The sequence below is a fragment of the Anomaloglossus baeobatrachus genome, chromosome 3 (genome assembly GCF_048569485.1).
Source record: "Anomaloglossus baeobatrachus isolate aAnoBae1 chromosome 3, aAnoBae1.hap1, whole genome shotgun sequence".
NCBI classification, from domain to species: Eukaryota; Metazoa; Chordata; class Amphibia; order Anura; family Aromobatidae; genus Anomaloglossus; species Anomaloglossus baeobatrachus.
The window spans coordinates 472,164,816-472,184,763 of record NC_134355.1 but is presented as its reverse complement, the minus strand read 5'-3'; the positions used below and the strand labels follow the sequence as shown (position 1 = coordinate 472,184,763).

Here is a 19,948-nt window from a genome sequence, read left to right as displayed (position 1 = left end):
TTGACACTATCACCCATAGCAAGAGAAGATTGTCGTTCCAAGTCTGTGATTTCAAGACTATTGCATCTTTACAACATCACACACTCTTTCAAGTCCCCCAAGAAAGCTGGTTGCCCTCAAAAGACAAATACAAGAGAGGACAGAATAATGTGGAGAATCTCCATGGTTAATCGTTTCAACATTGCAGCTGGAATTTCTCGCCAGTGCAGCACTGAACAGGTTATAAATTTGTCTTGTCAAACATGTCACGACGTTTAACCCTAGAACGCGCAAGCAATTCAATCTACCATAGAAAACAAATGACCTAGCAGGCCTGCGAAGCCCCAGGTATGCGTTCTAGGGTTAAGAGCATTTGGACTGAAAGCCCACTCTGCAGTGATCAAACCTCTCATTAGCAGAAAGAATCAAAAGGCTAGACTCACATTTGGTGACAAGCATGTTGTGTGGACAGAGAAGAAATGGTCAAGAGTTCATTTTAGTGATGAAAGCAAGTTTAATTTATTTGGGTCTGAAGAGAAACATTATGTTCGTTGACAAACTGGGGAAAGACTGAATCCGAAGTCGGTTAAGATGTCAGTGAAAGGTCGTGGGGGAAGTGTCATGGTTTGGGCAATGTTTTCTGCAACAGGAGTTGGACCTCTCATACAGCTACATGGCAGAGTGAATGCAAGTGTGTATCAGAACCTTCTTCAACAACACATGATTCCTTACTTGGGTTTATCACTCAATCAGCCAGAAATTTTCATGCAGGACAATGTTACACAGCAAAACGGATAAAACAGTTCCTTGAAACAGAAAACATTGAAACAATGAAATTGCCAACCCAGTGTCCTGATCTAAACCCAATAGAAAACCTCTGGAAAATTCACCTTGGTGACAAAGTTATAGCCAAGAAAACCACAACAGTCAAAGAACTGTGGAAGAGACTGGAAGAAGAGTGGACCAAAATCACACCAGAGCAGTGTGAGTGAGTAGTGATGTCCTGTGGCCACAGATGTGTTGAAGGAATTCAAAGCAAAGACCAGTACACTTCCTACTGATGGGTGACTGTTGTTACCTTCAGAAATTGCACTTATAATCTTTTTCTGTGCTACAGTCATTGTTGTTCTCTAATTATGATCATCACTTTTGAGAAAAATAATGGTCTATACAGAGTCTATACAGAGCGAGAAGCAGGGAGAGCAATACCAGCTCTGCTTCATCACTGTGTACAGACAAGCGTCTAAACAGAGCGAGAAGCAGGCTGACAGTGATAGTTAAAGTTCAATCAAGCCCTGACTTCACCGCGAACACGGACGAAAAAAGCTGAAGACTGTTGAGTGACGAGCAGTGCAGTGAATACCACCTGAAGTTAATGATCGTACCCGGAAGCAGAAGCAGCCAGGAGACAGCGGCTGAGCGGGTCTGCAGGATGCGTTGTGGGACTGGTAAGTATAATCATAATATTTTTTAATAATGTGCTTTTTTTTTTACAGCCACTGGACCCGAACTGTAACATGGGGTTCCCAGGAAAACTTGTGTTCGGGATCGTGTGCACGAACGCTATGTGTTCGGTTTCAACCCTAAACTTTACAGTTTGGGTTCACCCATCACTAGCCATGACTTCAATATCGTCAAAAGAATCATTGGTTTGAGTTTGCAAAAAAGTATGAAAAGTGGACAGTAGAAGGTTGAAAACAGGTGATTTAGAGCAAGGATACAAAAGTCAATAAACTAGGCTCTGATGTGTGTAATTGAGTCTGGAAGAAACAAGGTAATAGGGGGCTAACGGAAATTGAAGAAACTGTCAAATTCTATGGAGGAAGCTTAATGATATGGGGTTGTTTCTCATCCAAAAGCATTGGACACTTGACAAGGATCGATGGTGGCCTCAATGCTGAGCTATATGTGAGTATAGTACAAGATGAGTTACTACGTACGCTCATCTTGTACTATACTAAGTACTATGGGTATGAAAAGGACAACTTAGTGTTCCAGCAGGACAACGACCTGAAGGATACGTCAAGATTGGTGAAGATATTGTTCAATGACAATGAAGTCACCATAGTCGCCAGACCTCAACCCAATTGAACACTTGTGGGCAGAGTTGAAAAAAAAGCTGTAAATATATCCAGGTGAGTAGAACAGTATGCATCAACATTGAAAATGTGTAGAAGAGGCCTGGGATCAGCTTTTGGTCAAGACATGCACGAATCTGATCAACAGCATACCGACAAGGATTCAAGCTGTGATGAAACCCAAGAGTGGATTTACAAAATGCTAACAAAATAATAAAAATTTAAATTTACATTTTTAGGAGCAAAACAGTAACAATGCAATGACATGACAAGGATGTGAATAACTAATCATATGCTAAATAGTTGCAAGTCAAATTTATGTGTGAGATAGCCAAGATGCTTGTCTATAAAAGGAAGGTGATCTCACATTCGAAACTGTAGTGGATGGTGATATATGGAATCTGAAAGTGAAAAGTTCAAAAAAATGTTATCCTTTTGTTCATCTGTGTACTGCATGAGCCCTCACACAGTCTCCCTATATACAGTATGAACCCACAGTGTCTCTATATACATAATGAACCTTCACATAGCCCTCTATACAAAGCCTTCACATAGCCCCAATATAGACCCTATTTATACAGTATGAGCGCTCACATTGACCCGCTATATACAGTATGAGTGTGTGAACCCCCCATATAGCTCTGTTATATACAGTTTAAACCTATCCTTAGCCCTCCTATGTATGAGCCCCCACCTAACCTTCCAATATACAATATAGGCCCACATAGCCCTGAATATATAGAAAAAACCCTCCAGAACACATACTCACCTCACTCCCATTTTCTGGTGCTCTGCTCTGCTCTGGTGTACTGACTGTCCCCATAGCAGATGTAATGAAGTGATGTAATCAGCTATCTTAGTCACTTATGCTGATTTGTGGAAAAAGGAGCAGTCCTGTAGCTACCACCCTGCATCCTGGGGAGAGATCAGTGACATTGGCATGTACGCGGCATGGTGCAGCCCGCCGGCCACTGTTTCCAGCCCATTGGCTGTCTCAGTCCGTGGGCCGGACTGGAACAGCCAAAGGGCTGGATGTAACCTGGGGGCAGTACGGGGACACGAGGTTAAGTGGGTGCTTTCGTACTCTGGCCTAGCTGTCTTCAGAAAGATCGCATGAACCAGGGCTCATCCAATTGAATGCTCGCACACCTCCCCCATGGGCACAACACTACCCACACAACACAAGGTGAGGGATCCACACATTGGTAAGATTTTATTTGTTCACCAACAAGCAAAAACATATCAAACATTCCCAGCAAGAACGCAAGATGGTACAAGTGCCAGAGTCTCACACTTCTGCTGGCCCGCCGGGGACTAGAATCTTCATGACTCTGGGGCTTCCAGGGCTAACTATCCCAGCCAGCAACTTCCTGCTGCTGGCAGGTACCTACTGGGAGGAGATAGTGGGAAGCTTAGGAAGCTGACCGAGCACAGCAAGATCTGTAGCCAGGCGACCGAGTTTGTTAGAATCTGTGGTCTATGAGCAAATTTGTGGGCTCAACATTGAACAGTGAAGCTGTTCTATTCTCCTTTTGCTGGAACCTTGGATCCTACGCTGAAATCCGGTAGAATGAATCTAAAGGCAGTTCTGTCATCCAGATGGAACCTTCTTAGCTCCTAGGCTCCTAAGCTGAGGTCATGTAGAATATCCAAAGTTAAGCTGTTCTGTGATTCCCCAGCTGGAACCGAAGCTCCTCAGCTGGGGCCTTGTAGAATAACTCCCTGATAACAGGAGTAAGGTCTTTTTCTAACCCACAGTTCTCTTACAGGATTGGTGGAGATGGCTGCTTTCTCATTGGTCACTAGTTCAATACAACAGCATAATTTTCCTCTGAATTATGTAGTCAGAAAGGCTGAGGCAATCCATATTTCCATACAATGGGGCTCGGATCACTCTGATATGAGACAATAGCTAACTTCTCTTGATCTAACAAAGGAACCATACGTCTGGCCTAATTAAGAACAGCTACTCCTTACACGGTCTGTTCTAGAGAACTACTGCGATTTGCAAAAAAAACAACAAAAAAACCTTTTGATTTATTGCTTCTAAAACAGTTTTAATATAAAAAATGGCTTTTTAGAATACACTTTGTACAAAGTATCAGGCATACTTTAAATAATTCTTAATAAAATTTGACATGTTTTAATTTAATGCCTCTGCGCTGATATTATTTTTGGTGTTTTAATGGATAAATTGCTCAAAACCATGCACGTGTTGGTATATCACGACTTTTAGGCTGTGTTCCATGATGAGTTTTTGATGCTGCATATATTTGTTGTGTCAAAACCGCAACATATTACAGTTCCAGTAAAGTGGATGGGATTTATAGAAATCTCATTCCCACTGTGCTTCTTTTTTTGTCAGCATAAATTGACCGGGGAGCGTGTTTCAAATTTGCAATATGTTAATTTCTCTTGCGGTACGGTGAGTTAATGATGCAGATTTTCCCCATAGAATGCTTTAGATTTGGAAAATCCGCAGGTAAAAAATATATATGGCGGAAATGCACCAAAAGGGGATGTGTTGTCAAAGCCAAGTGTCAAAAACACAGCAGCTTTAGATAAAGCATAGCATACCAAGAAGAGACAAAAACAAGATAAAATTGCAAGTAAAACATATGTACCGAAAAAACGCAATAAAAAAATGCAAATAACCTAATTTAGCTAATAGGTGCAGAAATGCTGCAAAAATCTTCAGCATCAAAAACACAACAAATACTCCTCATGGTAACTTAGCCCTAAAGACGATCTGTCATCAGGTCAAAAGTAGGTCTCTTTTGGTCTTATTTTTTTCCACTACTCCCCTAAGTATTCCCCATTTTATTTATTGAATCTGCCATGTGCCATGCGGCTCTAGAGATGTGGGCCTCTTTATTTAGTGCTCACAAAATAGTCATGGCTCACAGGATTCCTCTAGGGCTGTGTGTTTAGGCAGCACTTCATGATTACCATTTGAGCAACATCTTATTGGAAGGACCCTAAAAAATAGCACTGAGTAAAAAGGCCCATATCTCTAAAACAATATGGCGGATTTAAACGATGAGCAAAACGCAGTCTTCTTTGATTGGGTTGATAAGCCCAATATCTCCTCTTTTGCTGTCTGGACATGTGTATCAGTGCTTGTAACTTCCGGCAACAGTAATGTTTACCTTTCTAGCTGACTGGCACTCAAGTGGATGCTATTCTGACAATGTTCTTCTATTGATTTCTAGAAAGCAACTGGAGCATCTGGTGGAGCCCTTCCAAGACGTATAAACGGCAAGCTATTTTTAGGTAAGCTGAATTGATAATAACATTTACAGTTACTTAAAATGTTGCAGTACTGACATACTCAGGATCTGGATGCAAGCTTAAGTGGAAGAAAGCTATTGGTAGTGTCACGATTCTCTGTGCAGAGCATCTCACAGACCTAGAGATGCTCTGCAGCGCTTACAGATCTGACAGTGTGTTCAATCCTTGTGCAAAGCATCTTGCCTGTGGAGATGCTCTGCGGCGCCATTCTTGTTAATGAACTAGCAGCTTGGTCACTATTCTAGAGTCCAGGTTGGTCTTGGGAGGTGCTGGTTACTCGGCTGTTCCATCTTCCGGGTAATTCCTTAGGCTTCTTTACTGGCCATGCTCCCAGAACACTGCCAGTTGTATTCTCTGGCTCTGCTGTGATGCCATAGTTTGTGTGTCTGTTAGTATTCTGACCTTGGTAGTTTGACTCTGGACTGTTATTGGACTTCCCTCTTCCCGCTCCCTATTCTTGTTGTGCATCCCTGTGTTGGACCCTGGACCGTTATCTGACTACGTCTTTTCTGGCTCCATTTTACTACTATGTGCTCTTCTGGTATTGTGCCCTGACTACGTCTCTGTTTACTCCTTTTGATTATACATGACTTCCTCTTACCAGACCCCGGCTCTCCTGACTATCCTTCCGTTCATGCGACCCTGTAAGGTAGTGACAACCGTTACAGGTAGTTAGCACTTTATGGCTATGTTTGCACGGGAGATTAAACCTGCGGATTTATCTGCGGAAAATCTGCGGATTTTCTGGATTTTCCAGATAAATCCGCAAGTTTCAGCTTGCACAGACACTCCCCATATTATCCTATGGGACATGGGATGTGCTGTGTCCATGCTGCGAATGCGTGCGATTGTGGAACATGCTGCGGATGTCCCGCAACCGCACGTAATTGCATGCCAATTCTTTTTGCGGAAATCCCGGCCCTCCACTATGGAGATATGGCCGGGACTTCCCCAGGTAATCTGCAGGAATGTCCGCAGGTTTACCGCAGCTATTTCGCTGTACTACCGCAGCTAGAAATAGCTGCGGATTCCGACGAGCAGCTGCGGGAAACCTGCGGCCGTACCTGCGGATATATCCGCAGGTGAGAGCTCCCGTGGGCACATAGCCTATTACTGTATGTAGTTTGCCTCAAAAATCAATACTCATTGGTAATTATTCACATATTTACCAGAGGAGAAAGATGCCTCACAATTGTTGTTTTATGGGTCATGGGATGGTAATGGTGAGAGTTGCTCCTTAACCCCTTTCTGATGAGTGACAATACCATTACACGACTAGTCTGTTCTTCCATTACTGAGAAATCAGTGTTTGTAATAATATGTAAATGAGGCTGATAATGGAATTGCATTTTTTTTTAACTATAAAATCTGATTTTGGATATATTTTTCCCCAGTTCCACTATATTTTAAAACTAAAGAAATGAGCTGGACATAAGTTGGTATAGATTCAACATGTAGGAGCATGTTGACACTATGGCCTTTTAACAGACAAAACCCAAGATAGAAACAAAATGAGCATATACCTTTCAGAAAATAAATAGTAATGGTACATGTAAATAACATAGGTTACTTAGTACACACAGTTTTAGGTGGAAAAAGTGGAAAATTCATCCCACCGTGACAAGGTGTATCCTAATTGTGACGGGCTTAACCTCTGTAATGAAAACCACATTTTGTGTCAACTGACCTAAGTTTTGTAAAATTAAAAGGTCTAATTTAAAACCACTCATTTCTCACAAAAAAACAAGCCCTCATACGGATATGTCGACAGGACAGCAAAAGATTGCACTGTTATGAAGGAGTTACCGTATTTTTCGCTTTATAAGACTCACCTGATTATAAGACGCACCCCCAAATTTAGTGAAGGAATAGAGAATTTTTTAATAAATGGGGTCCATCTTATAATGCCAGTGTCCGTCTAACAAATCATATAGGGTATACAGTTAGGTCCAGAAATATTTGGACAGTGACACAAGTTTTGTTATTTTAGCTGTTTACAAAAACATGTTCAGAAATACAATTATATATATAATATGGGCTGAAAGTGCACACTCCCAGCTGCAATATGAGAGTTTTCACATCCAAATCGGAGAAAGGGTTTAGGAATCATAGCTCTGTAATGCATAGCCTCCTCTTTTTCAAGGGACCAAAAGTAATTGGACAAGGGACTCTAAGGGCTGCAATTAACTCTGAAGGTGTCTCCCTCGTTAACCTGTAATCAATGAAGTAGTTAAAAGGTCTGGGGTTGATTACAGGTGTGTGGTTTTGCATTTGGAAGCTGTTGCTGTGACCAGACAACATGCGGTCTAAGGAACTCTCAATTGAGGTGAAGCAGAACATCCTGAGGCTGAAAAAAAAGAAAAAATCCATCAGAGAGATAGCAGACATGCTTGGAGTAGCAAAATCAACAGTCGGGTACATTCTGAGAAAAAAGGAATTGACTGGTGAGCTTGGGAACTGAAAAAGGCCTGGGCGTCCACGGATGACAACAGTGGTGGATGATCGCCGCATACTTTCTTTGGTGAAGAAGAACCCGTTCACAACATCAACTGAAGTCCAGAACACTCTCAGTGAAGTAGGTGTATCTGTCTCTAAGTCAACAGTAAAGAGAAGACTCCATGAAAGTAAATACAAAGGGTTCACATCTAGATGCAAACCATTCATCAATTCCAAAAATAGACAGGCCAGAGTTAAATTTGCTGAAAAACACCTCATAAAGCCAGCTCAGTTCTGGAAAAGTATTCTATGGACAGATGAGACCAAGATCAACCTGTACCAGAATGATGGGAAGAAAAAAGTTTGGAGAAGAAAGGGAACGGCACATGATCCAAGGCACACCACATCCTCTGTAAAACATGGTGGAGGCAACGTGATGGCATGGGCATGCATGGCTTTCAATGGCACTGGGTCACTTGTGTTTATTGATGACATAACAGCAGACAAGAGTAGCCGGATGAATTCTGAAGTGTACCGGGATATACTTTCAGCCCAGATTCAGCCAAATGCCGCAAAGTTGATCGGACGGCGCTTCATAGTACAGATGGACAATGACCCCAAGCATACAGCCAAAGCTACCCAGGAGTTCATGAGTGCAAAAAAGTGGAACATTCTGCAATGGCCAAGTCAATCACCAGATCTTAACCCAATTGAGCATGCATTTCACTTGCTCAAATCCAGACTTAAGACGGAAAGACCAACAAACAAGCAAGACCTGAAGGCTGCAGCTGTAAAGGCCTGGCAAAGCATTAAGAAGGAGGAAACCCAGTGTTTGGTGATGTCCATGGGTTCCAGACTTAAGGCAGTGATTGCCTCCAAAGGATTCGCAACAAAATATTGAAAATAAAAATATTTTGTTTGGGTTTGGTTTATTTGTCCAATTACTTTTGACCTCCTAAAATGTGGAGTGTTTGTAAAGAAATGTGTACAATTCCTACAATTTCTATCAGATATTTTTGTTCAAACCTTCAAATTAAACGTTACAATCTGCACTTGAATTCTGTTGTAGAGGTTTCATTTCAAATCCAATTGGTGGCATGCAGAGCCCAACTCGCGAAAATTGTGTCACTGTCCAAATATTTCTGGACCTAACTGTATGTCCCTCATAGCCCCCCCATCCTAAAATTAGCCCTCTTAATCTGGATATGGCCACCTAATATTGAATATAGCCCCTTTGTGCTGACACACGTCCCCTAGTGATGCCACATGTCCCCTATGGCTGGCACACGGCCCCTATGGCTGGCACACGGCCCCTATGGCTGGCACACGGCCCCCTGTGGCTGCACACGGCCCCCTGTGGCTGCACACGGCCCCCTGTGGCTGCACACGGCCCCCTATGGCTGCACACGGCCCCCTGTGGCTGCACACGGCCCACTATTGCTGGCACACAGCACCCTGTGTTAGATATCGCCCCATGCTGCTGCTTTTAGTAAAATAAACTCTTTCCTTACCTTCTCCAGCACTGTCCTGTCTCGTGTCCCCCTCCTCGGGGTTGAGCTCCGGCCTCCCGCATTTCCTGGTTCTCCAGCACTGTCCTGTCTCGTGTCTCCCTCCTCAGGGTTGAGCTCCGGCCTCCTGCATTTCCTGCTTCTCGGCCGGTCATGTGATCGGCATGGCAGAGTGATATCTCTGCGTGCATGATCACAGCAGCAGGAGGGAGACCGGGCAGACACGCTGGAGGAGGTGAGTAAAGAGTTTATTATTTTACTATGGGCTGCAGCATGGGGGCCATAGCTAACACAGGGGGAGGGGGCATGTGCGATCAAAGGAGGGCGCAGGCAGATATAATATACACTGCTGCCACAGCCCATCACCGCGGTGCGCTTTCAGCACCATGGTGGTGGACAGCGGCTGTGCATATTATATGAGCGGGTGCAGGAGATCAAACGCTGCCGCTCCCAGCAAAAGTGCGTCTTATAAAGCGAAAAATTGTAATTGTTGTCTGTATGCTAACTGATATTACTACATTACTTTATAGTTGTATTTACTGAGTACACTGGATATCTAATTCACTGGTTTATATTTGTGCTTTGACTTTTCTCAAAACACAAGTTGAAGAAAATAAACTAGTCTAGTGGATTTTAGCCAAAATGTTTTGGGAAGAGGACTGTGTCAGATGTATCATATTAGAGCCTCTAGGAAATGATTAGTCAGAAGAATGATATGTTCTCTACTATTGAGTATTTGAGCCCTGACAATATCTCAATGCATGTGAATGCTCTGTACAGTATAATCCTAAGGTAGAGACTCCCACTAATTTAAAGGGGTTATCTGGGACTTTCCTTATTTTTTCCTATGTGGCTAAGAACTTGCCGGCAGTTAGTTATTAACTAACTGCCTTTTTTGTCCTGTGATGATCTGTCATGGACCATTCCTGCTGGCAATGATTCTCGTATAAACACACACTCCACATATTTTGTCTAACCGTGATCAGAATTGCATCTTAATCAGCAATGAAATCACTTATATCCTAACCAGGAATATATGATGCCAAAATTCCTTAAAAAATTATTTTATTCATGAAACTTTAAGCATAAAAATTATACGTACAAACAGAAAAGGCACAACAGGGTAGGAAGAAGTACAACTGTGACTCCCATACATTGGGGAAAAGGTGGGTTGGGACACGCAAAGTACCAAGAATGAGTAAACAGGGATTATTGGCCTGCATAGCAATAATTATGCTGGAATACTAGTCATAGTATTGATAGACGAGATGCTCAGAGTCCATACACAAGGTGTAGGGGGAGACTTATGGATCACTCCTAATTTCATACATTTATTAACCAAGTAGTTTTAACAGATGGCACCAATAAGTGTTAGTATATTGACCACCGGATCTCCCTACCGCATACCGCCAGCAAAAGTTACCCTCATATACGGAAAAAATTCCATTACATAAATATTACCTCACTGTGTCGCACAATTAAAGGTCACAGTGAGAGGTATGCGGAAGTCAATTCTAGCCATGTCACCATCATATCATATACCAATTGGAGTTCCTCAGCTTCTGAGTTGTAATATCTGGGCTAGGAATTATATGCAGACCGTTACTCCCCCAAATCTCCTATTAGCCAAATACTATAGCTTGGTGGCTACTAAGTATCCCCACCCTGAATTAAGGCAGGAAAACGCACACCCACCAATCATTAACCTCTGGAGCACAGAAGCTGAGCAAGGCGTCTATCACACTGAACAGTAATGCTGGCAATAATTTGCAAGTTACATCATACCATCAGCATATCTTTCATAGTGAAACAATACAAGTTACATCATAATGCAAGTTACATCATATCATCAGCACATACTTCATAGTGAAACGATACAGACCTAGGTAATGGTTGCGGTTCCCACCCACCGCGCCTCAACGCGTTTCACCGCCTGGGCTTCGTCCGCCTCCTGGTATTGGTGTTTAAGTGTAACCGTTATTATAATTTTATTTTTTTAAATCCATAGTACACATGAAAATAATCAACTTTATAATATATCTTATCAGAGTGTTCTGGATTGAACTTTCATTCTCAATCTTCATTGTGTAAAATCTGTAGTCAGTGAAAACAGATTATCCCATCACTGAGATGAGAGATGGCAGCTCGTGCTTTACAATTCAACAAAAAGGAGAGGAAAAAGGTTTAGGCAGTGTGAACGTTGCTTACCGCAACCCGGGGGGTTTACTCGCTTGCAGCGGTGCAGGGTAGCTTAGGCATACACAGGCAACACAGTCTCTCTCAAAAATGCAGCAGTTTATTAGTAACCAACATAAACTGCCCTTCCAAAACAAAATGAAGCCTCTCCTGGCTTAAAGGAAAATATAACATCCACATACCGTGGGCTTCCAGTCCAATTAAGTGTCCATAGTGGATTCTCCACACTCTGGCTCCAGCCAGCGAACACAAGTCACTGTGGTTGCTTCCTGCAGCCTCCAGCCCTCTCCAGCTAGGCTGCAGTATTTTTCCCCAGTCATCACCGGGACTGATTTCCAGGAGTCTCTCTTCAGTCTTGACACAGACTGAGATCTCCAGCACACATCCTCCATGTGCAGCACTCTCAGGCTTCCCCCTGTTTCTAAAACTAACAGTCTCTTAAAACCCAACCGGATACACCCACAGGTGGAGGTATGTGATTCTCCAGCTCTGTCCATCACACTGGTCACAGTTTAAAGGGAACCTAACCCTTAATTACAACCCAAGTTCTGTGGAACTACAAGTCCCACCGTCACACCTTCAGTTCAATATCACAGGGGGATCCTTCTCCACTGCGACCATCCACAACATTGGTGGTCGCTACCTCACATATCCCCCCCCTCTGTTCAAACTTGTAGGGTTGAACATTTGATAACCCACAGGGGCCCTGAGACAGGGCATTAGTGTTACCTTGCCCTACAAGTTGAGAGGGCCCTCTCTGATAAATTTGAGCTTTAGCTCCTGACAGAAAGTCGGTCATTGTCACCAGACTCGTCTCAGTCAACCTCCTTGTCAGGTACGCCCCCCGGTCAGACCTATCTCTCCATGACTGTCTCCAACGGCTGGTGTAGTAGCGAAAGTCTCTTCCAGTCGAAACTACTGTCTGGTCTGACTCTGAGCTATCTAATCCACTAGAAGGGCTACTGTCTGGGCACCTCAGCACTGAGCGGATAGACGATCTGCTATATCTAGACCGTCTGCATTCTCTTTTTGCAGATATACTATGGCTTGTTCTGCCATGGCGTCTTCGGTTGTCATCGCTCTGTTGGTGTGTTCTTTCAAGACCATCCTTCGCTGTAGATACATCACTCCCTTCATCCATTCCTTTGGAGTTTAGAGTAGAGGACTTGGACCATTCAGAGTCTATGCTATAGCCCAAAGTGTAGTTAGGTCTTCCATGACCTTGGTTCCTTTCATTATAGGACCTACTTTCTGTGCCAACTGAAGCAACACCTTTATCAGGTGGGCAACCCTTCTCCTGGCCCCAGCCTGAAAGCGGTCTCCACCTCATACCCACTTGATGGAGTTGTTCTGCAATATTCTGCCTTTTTAGGTTCAACTGCCTTAGTTCTTCCAGGTAACCCAGGCGGTACTCTAGGAGGACTCGTACATTTTCAACACACTCCTTTGTTCCCACAATGACACATGGAACCATACCGACTTCACAGAGTATCTTGGCTTCATTATGAATATTAATTCTTACTCTCGTCACCAGGGCCGTATTTGCCACTAGGCACCTGTGGTCCCGTGCCTAGGGTGGCACGTTGCGGGGGGCGGCACTTTCTGGCAGCAAAAAAAAAAAAAATTTATATAAAATTTTTTTTTTTTTTTTTCCATCCCCGCCCCCCGTCCCTCCCTCCGTTACACTCGGCTGTGTTCGGGGGGGGGGGTTTTGAGAGGGAGGGGAGGCGCACTTCTGTCTATTTAAATACATGGGCGCCAGGCATGGTGAGCTGATTAACCCCGGAAGTTCCATCGCCTTCACTTCCGGGGTCAGAGGCGCGCGGGGCGCGACAATCAGCTGACTGCCCCGTGCTGCAGCGTCCAATGCTGCAGACGACACACGCCGCGGAGGAGGACGCGTCTGCAGCTGGAGCAAGCCAGAAGAGGAGCCAGCCAGAGCAGGGCGGCGGGCACCGGAGAAGATAAGGCAGAGGCAGAGCCTAGAATGTATGGGCTCCTTACAGGTTAGTTGATGATCGTTGCGATGCCTTTTTCCACTATAATCATGCAAGGGGAGGCTGGGGGGAAAGAGGCTGAGGCTGGGGGAGGCTGGGAAGAGAGAGAGGCTGGGCAGAGAAAGAGGCTGAGGCTGGGGGAGGCTGAGAAGAGAGAGAGGCTGGGCAGAGAAAGAGGCTGAGGCTGGGGGAGGCTGGGAAGAGAGAGAGGCTGGGCAGAGAAAGAGGCTGAGGCTGGGGGGAGGCTGGGAAGAGAGAGAGAGGCTGAGGCTGGGAAGAGAGAGAGGCTTAGGCTGGGGGGAGGCTGGGAAGAGAGAGAGGCTGAGGCTGGGGGGAGGCTGGGAAGAGAGGCTGAGTCTGGGGGGAGAGAGGCTGAGGCTGGGGGGAAAGATGCTGAGGCTGGCGGGAGAGAGAGGCTGAGGCTGGGGGGAGAGAGAGGCTGAGGCTGGGGGGAGAGAGAGGCTGAGGCTGGGGGGAGAGAGAGGCTGAGGCTGGGGGGAGAGAGAGGCTGAGGCTGGGGGGAGAGAGAGGCTGAGGCTGGGGGGGGAGGCTGGGGGGAGAGAGAGGCTGAGGCTGGGGGGGAGGCTGGGGAGAGAGAGAGAGGCTGAGGCTGGGGAGGAGAGAGGCAGATGCTGGGGGAGGCTGGGAGGAGAGAGACTGATTCTGGGGGAGGCTGATGCTGTGGGAGGCTGATGCTGGGGGAGGCTGGGAGTAGGGAGACTGATTCTGGGGGAGGCTGATGCTGAGGGAGGCTGATGCTGAGGGAGGCTGATGCTGAGGGAGGCTGAGGCTGGGGGAGGCTGGGAGTAAGGAGGCTGAGGCTGGGGGAGGCTGGGAGTAGGGAGGCTGAGGCTGGGGGAGGCTGGGAGTAAGGAGGCTGAGGCTGGGGGAGGCTGGGAGTAGGGAGGCTGAGGCTGGGGGAGGCTGGGAGTAGGGAGGCTGAGGCTGGGGGAGGCTGGGAGTAGGGAGGCTGAGGCTGGGAGGAGGGAGGCTGAGGCAGGCTGGGAGGAGGGAGGCTGAGGCTGGGGGAGGCTGAGGCTGGGGGAAGCTGGGAGCAGGGAGGCTGATGCTGGGGGAGGCTGGGAGGAGAGAGGCTGATGCTTGAGGAGGCTCATGCTGGGGGAAGATGGGAGGAGAGAGGCTGATGCTGGGGTAAGCTGGGAGCAGGGAGGCTGATGCTGAGGGAGGCTGGGGGGACAGAGGCTGATGCTGAGGGAGGCTGGGAGGAGGGAGGCTGATGCTGGGGGAGGCTGATGCTGAGGGAGGCTGGGAAGAGGGAGGCTGATGCTTGGGGAGGCTGGGAAGAGGGAGGCTGATGCCGGGGGAGGCTGGGAGGAGGGAGGCTGATACTGGGGCAAGCTGGGAGCAGGGAGGCTGATGCTGGGGGAGGCTGGGAGGAGAGAGGCTGATGCTGGGGGAGGCTGGGAGGGGGAGGAGGGAGGCTGATGCTCTGGGAGGCTGATGCTGGGGGAGGCTTGGAGGAGGGGGGCTGGGAGGAGGGAGGCTGATGCTGGGGGAGGCTGGAAGGAGGGAGGCTGATGCTGGGGGAGGCTGGGAGGAGGGAGGCTGATGCTGGGGGGAAGCTGGGAGCAGGGAGGCTGATGCTGGAGGAGGCTCATGCTGGGGGAGGCTGGGAGGAGACAGGCTGATGCTGGAGAAGGCTCATGCTGGGGGAGGATGGGAGGAGAGAGGCTGATGCTGGGGTAAGCTGGGAGCAGGGAGGCTGATGCTGAGGGAGGCTGGGGGGAGAGAGGCTGATTCTGGGGGCGGCTGGGGGGAGAGAGGCTGATGCTGGGGGAGAGGCTGCTGCTGGAGGCGGGGGGAGAGAGGCTGCTGCTGGGGGAATGGAAGAGAGGGGCCAATGCTAGAGACAGATGACAAGGGTTAAGGGATAGAGCAATGACAATATCGATGGGGGGGAGTGTAAGGACTCAGAATAAGAGGGGGGCAGCATTGGGAGCTCATTATGGAGAAGGGGCAGCATGTGTGGGCTCGGTATGGAGTGGAACAATGTAGGGGAGTCAATATCAAGAGTGGGGTAGTGTGTGTGTGGGGGGGGTCTCAGCATAAGCGTTCGTGTGGTGGTCTTAGTATGATGAGTGGGGCAGCATGGAGATGTCATTATGGAAAAGAGGAAGGCAGCATTAGGAGCTCATGGAGAGGGGCAGCATGCATGGGACACTGTGAGGAGGTGGCAGCATGCACGGGACACTGTGAGGAGGGGGCAGCATGCACGGGACACTGTGAGGAGGGGGCAGCATGCACGGGACACTGTGAGGAGGGGGCAGCATGCATGGGACACTGAGGAGGGGGCAGCATGCATGGGACACTGTGAGGAGGGGGCAGCATGCATGGGACACTGAGGAGGGGGAAGCATGCATGGGACATTGTGAGGAGTGGGAAGCATGCATGGGACATTGTGAGGAGGGGGCAGCATGCATGGGACATTGTGAGGAGGGGGAAGCATGCATGGGACATTGTGAGGAGGGGGAAGCATGCATGGGACATTGTGAGGAGGGGGAAGCATGCATGGGACACTGTGAGGAGGGGGCAGCATGCATGGGACACTGTGAGGAGGGGGCAGCATGCATGGGACACTGTGAGGAGGGGGCAGCATGCATGGGACACTGTGAGGAGGGGGCAGCATGCATGGGACACTGTGAGGAGGGGGCAGCATGCATGGGACACTGTGAGGAGGGGGCAGCATGCATGGGACACTGTGAGGAGGGGGCAGCATGCATGGGACACTGTGAGGAGGGGGCAGCATGCATGGGACACTGTGAGGAGGGGGCAGCATGCATGGGACACTGTGAGGAGGGGGCAGCATGCATGGGACACTGTGAGGAGGGGGCAGCATGCATGGGACACTGTGAGGAGGGGGCAGTATGCATGGGACACTGTGAGGAGGGGGCAGCATGCATGGGACACTGTGAGGAGGGGGCAGCATGCATGGGACACTGTGAGGAGGGGGCAGCATGCATGGGACATTGTGAGGAGGGGGCAGCATGCATGGGACATTGTGAGGAGGGGGCAGCATGATGTGAGGACAATGTGCAGATCATATTTCATAATTGAGGAAGGTGTGGTGGGTATAATTTATAAGGGAGGGCAGTGTGTAGTATATTAGGGGCAGTGTGACAGTCACAGTATATAAGTGGGGACGGTGGGAATATTTTATACTCATGCTATGTTTTGATGTGCCTGTGGTGATCCCCATTGGGGGGGGGGTGGTAGTGCCCTTCATTTCTCATTGATACTTTTTCAAGTGTTTTACAAAGTAGATCTGCCTTAAACAGATGTCGTGTGCGAAAACTCAGTTTTACGTTGTCACTAAGGGGCGCGACCACTTAAAGTGCCTAGGGCAGCACGAAGGCAAAATACAGCCCCGCTCGTCACACCGGACTTGTCAACCATCTCCTGCATGACTCTTCCATTTCTTCCAATCAGCTTCTTAACCAGTTCTCTGGGCACTTGTGTGACCTCCTCCACAAACTCCAACAACTTCCGAGCTGTCTTGACTGCTCCAACACGATTTTCGTGGACCCGCCGATCCACTGCAGACAGCTTCGAAAATTGTTTTCGTGGACCCGCCAATCCACAGGCAACACTTCCTTGCAGTGTGTAGACAGCAGAAAAAAAAACAAAAAAAAAAACAACCTTCTTGGACCCGGCTGATCCACAGGAACAACACCTCTGTAGTTGCTAGACGTGCTGCCTGGATTGCTGCCCGCTATCTAGCACCATATGTGAACGTTGCTTACCGCAACCCGGGGGTTTTACTCGCTTGCAGCTGTGCAGGGTAGCTTAGGCATACACAGGCAACACAGTCTCTCTCAAAAATGCAGCAGTTTATTAGTAACCAACATAAACTGCCCTTCCAAAACACAATGAAGCCTCTCCTGGCTTAAAGGAAAATATAACATCCACATACCGTGGGCTTCCAGTCCAATTAAGTGTCCTTAAGTGTCTCCAGCCAGCGAACACAAGTCACTGTGGTTGCTTCCTGCAGCCTCCAGCCCTCTCCAGCCAGGCTGCAGTATTTTTCCCCAGTCATCACCGGGACTGATTTCCAGGAGTCTCTCTTCAGTCTTCACACAGACTGAGATCTCCAGCACACATCCTCCATGTGCAGCACTCTCAGGCTTCCCCCTGTTTCTAAAACTAACAGTCTCTTAAAACCCAACCGGATACACCCACAGGTGGAGGTATGTGATTCTCCAGCTCTGTCCATCACACTGGTCACAGTTTAAAGGGAACCTAACCCTTAATTACAACCCAAGTTCTGTGGAACTACAAGTCCCACCGTCACACCTTCAGTTCAATATCACAGGGGGATCCTTCTCCACTGCGACCATCCACAACATTGGTGGTCGCTACCTCACAGCAGATGTAGACATACTGCTGCAAGTTCACCTGAAACCACAGACTTTTCTCCTATCTCAGTAATGGGAAAATCTGTATTCACTGAATTCAGAATTTTTCTGTAAATTGAGAATACATACATATATATATATATATATATATATATATATATATATATATATATAACATTTTTGGTGGTAAAAAAATGTCATGCCTTATTTTGATTTTTTTTTTACATTTTATTGCTTTCTTGTAACTAATAGTGTTACAGTTAGCACCATATAGTAATTTTGGCCAACATCTTTTAGTAATGTTCCCCATCTTGTAGTAGTGTGCCCATCCTTGTCCCCATCTTGTAGTAATGTGCCACTCCTTGTCCCCATCCTATAGTAATGTCCCCAGCCTTATCCCCATCATATAGTAATGTCGCCATCCTATAGTAATGTGCCATTCCTTGCACCATACTATTGTAATGTCCCCAGCCTTATCCCCATCCTATAGTAATGTCCCCATCCTATAGTAGTGTGCCCATCCTTGTCCCAATCCCATAGTAATGTGCCCATCCTATAGTGTTGTGCCCATCCAATAGTAATGTGTCCATCCTTGTCCCCATTCTATAGTAATGTGCCCATCCTGTAGTAATGTTTCCATCCTTGTCCCCATCCTATAGTAATGTGCCCACCTTGTCCCTATCCTATAGTGATGTCCCCATCCAATAGTATTGTGCCCACCTTGTCCCTATCCTATAGTAATGCAAATATAGAGTTTCAGCTCACCCACTGCAAAGTAGGTAGATCCCAGTTTCTGATGCTGAAAAGTCAGGCAAAAGTCCACAGGTGGAGAAATATGACAACGACAACGCGTTTAAGCTACTAAATGTAGCCAGCCTTGTCCTCATCCTATAGTAATGTGCCCACCTTGTCCCTATTCTATAGTAATGTCCCCATCCAATAGTATTGTGCCCACCTTGTCCCTATCCTATAGTAATGCAAATATAAAGTTTCAGCTCACCCACTGCAAAGTAGATCCCAGTTTCTCCTGCTGCAAAGTCAGGCAAAAGTCCACAGGTGGAGAAATATGACAACGACAATGCGTTTCAGCTACTAAGTGTAGCCAGCCTTGTCCTCATCCTATAGTAATGTGCTACCTTGTCCCTATCCTATAGTAATGTCCCCAGCCTTATCCCCATCCTATAGTAATGTGTCCACCTTGTCCCCATCCTATAGTAATGTCTCCATCCCCTAGTAATGTGCCCACCTTGTCCCTATCCTATAGTAATGTCCCCAGCCTTATCCCCATCCTATAGTAATGTGTCCACCTTGTCCCCATCCTATAGTAATGTCCCCATCCCCTAGTAATGTGCCCACCTTGTCTCTATCCTATAGTAATGTCCCCATCCTTGTACCCATCCTATAGTAATGTGCCCACCTTGTCCCTATCCTAGAGTAATGTCCTCATCCTTGTCCCCATCCTATAGTAATGTGCCCACCTTGTCCCCATCCTATAGTAATGTTCCCACCCAATAGTACTGTCCCCAGCCTTGTCCCCATCCCATAGTAATTTGCCCACCTTGTCCCTATCCTATAGTAATGTCCCCATTCTATAGTAATGTCCCCATCCTATAGTAATGTCCCCAGCCTTGTCCCCATCCCATAGTAATGTGCCCACCTTGTCCCCATCCAATAGTACTGTCCTCAGCCTTGTCCAAATCCTATAGTAATGTGCTCACCTTGTCCCCACCCAATAGTACTGTGCCCAGCCTTGTCCCCATCCCATAGTAATATGCCCACTTTGTCCCTATCCTATAGTAATGTCCCCATCCTATAGTCATGTCCCCATCCTATAGTAATGGCCCAGCCATGTCCTCATCCCATAGTAATGTGCCCAGCTTGTCCCCATCCAATAGTACTGTCCTGAGCCTTGTCCCCATCCCATAGTAATGTGTCCACCTTGTCCCTATCCTATAGTAATGTCGCCAGCCTTGTCACCATCCTATAGTAATGTCCCCAGCCTTGTCCCCATCCTATAGTAATGTGCTCACCTTGTCCCCATCCTATAGTAATGTCCCCACCCAATAGTACTGTCCCCAGCCTTGTCCCCA

General features: G+C 47.0%; 1 protein-coding gene across 1 annotated transcript in view; it reads left to right on the top strand.

Moving 5' to 3' along the window:
* USP13 (ubiquitin specific peptidase 13) overlaps window positions 1-19,948 on the top strand; it is a 203,265-nt gene that overhangs the window by 79,473 nt on the left and 103,844 nt on the right. Inside the window, exon 3 of the mRNA XM_075340593.1 lies at window positions 5,270-5,330. Within this exon, the coding sequence (XP_075196708.1) occupies window positions 5,270-5,330 (61 nt within the window). The remainder of the gene's footprint in view (window positions 1-5,269; window positions 5,331-19,948) is intronic.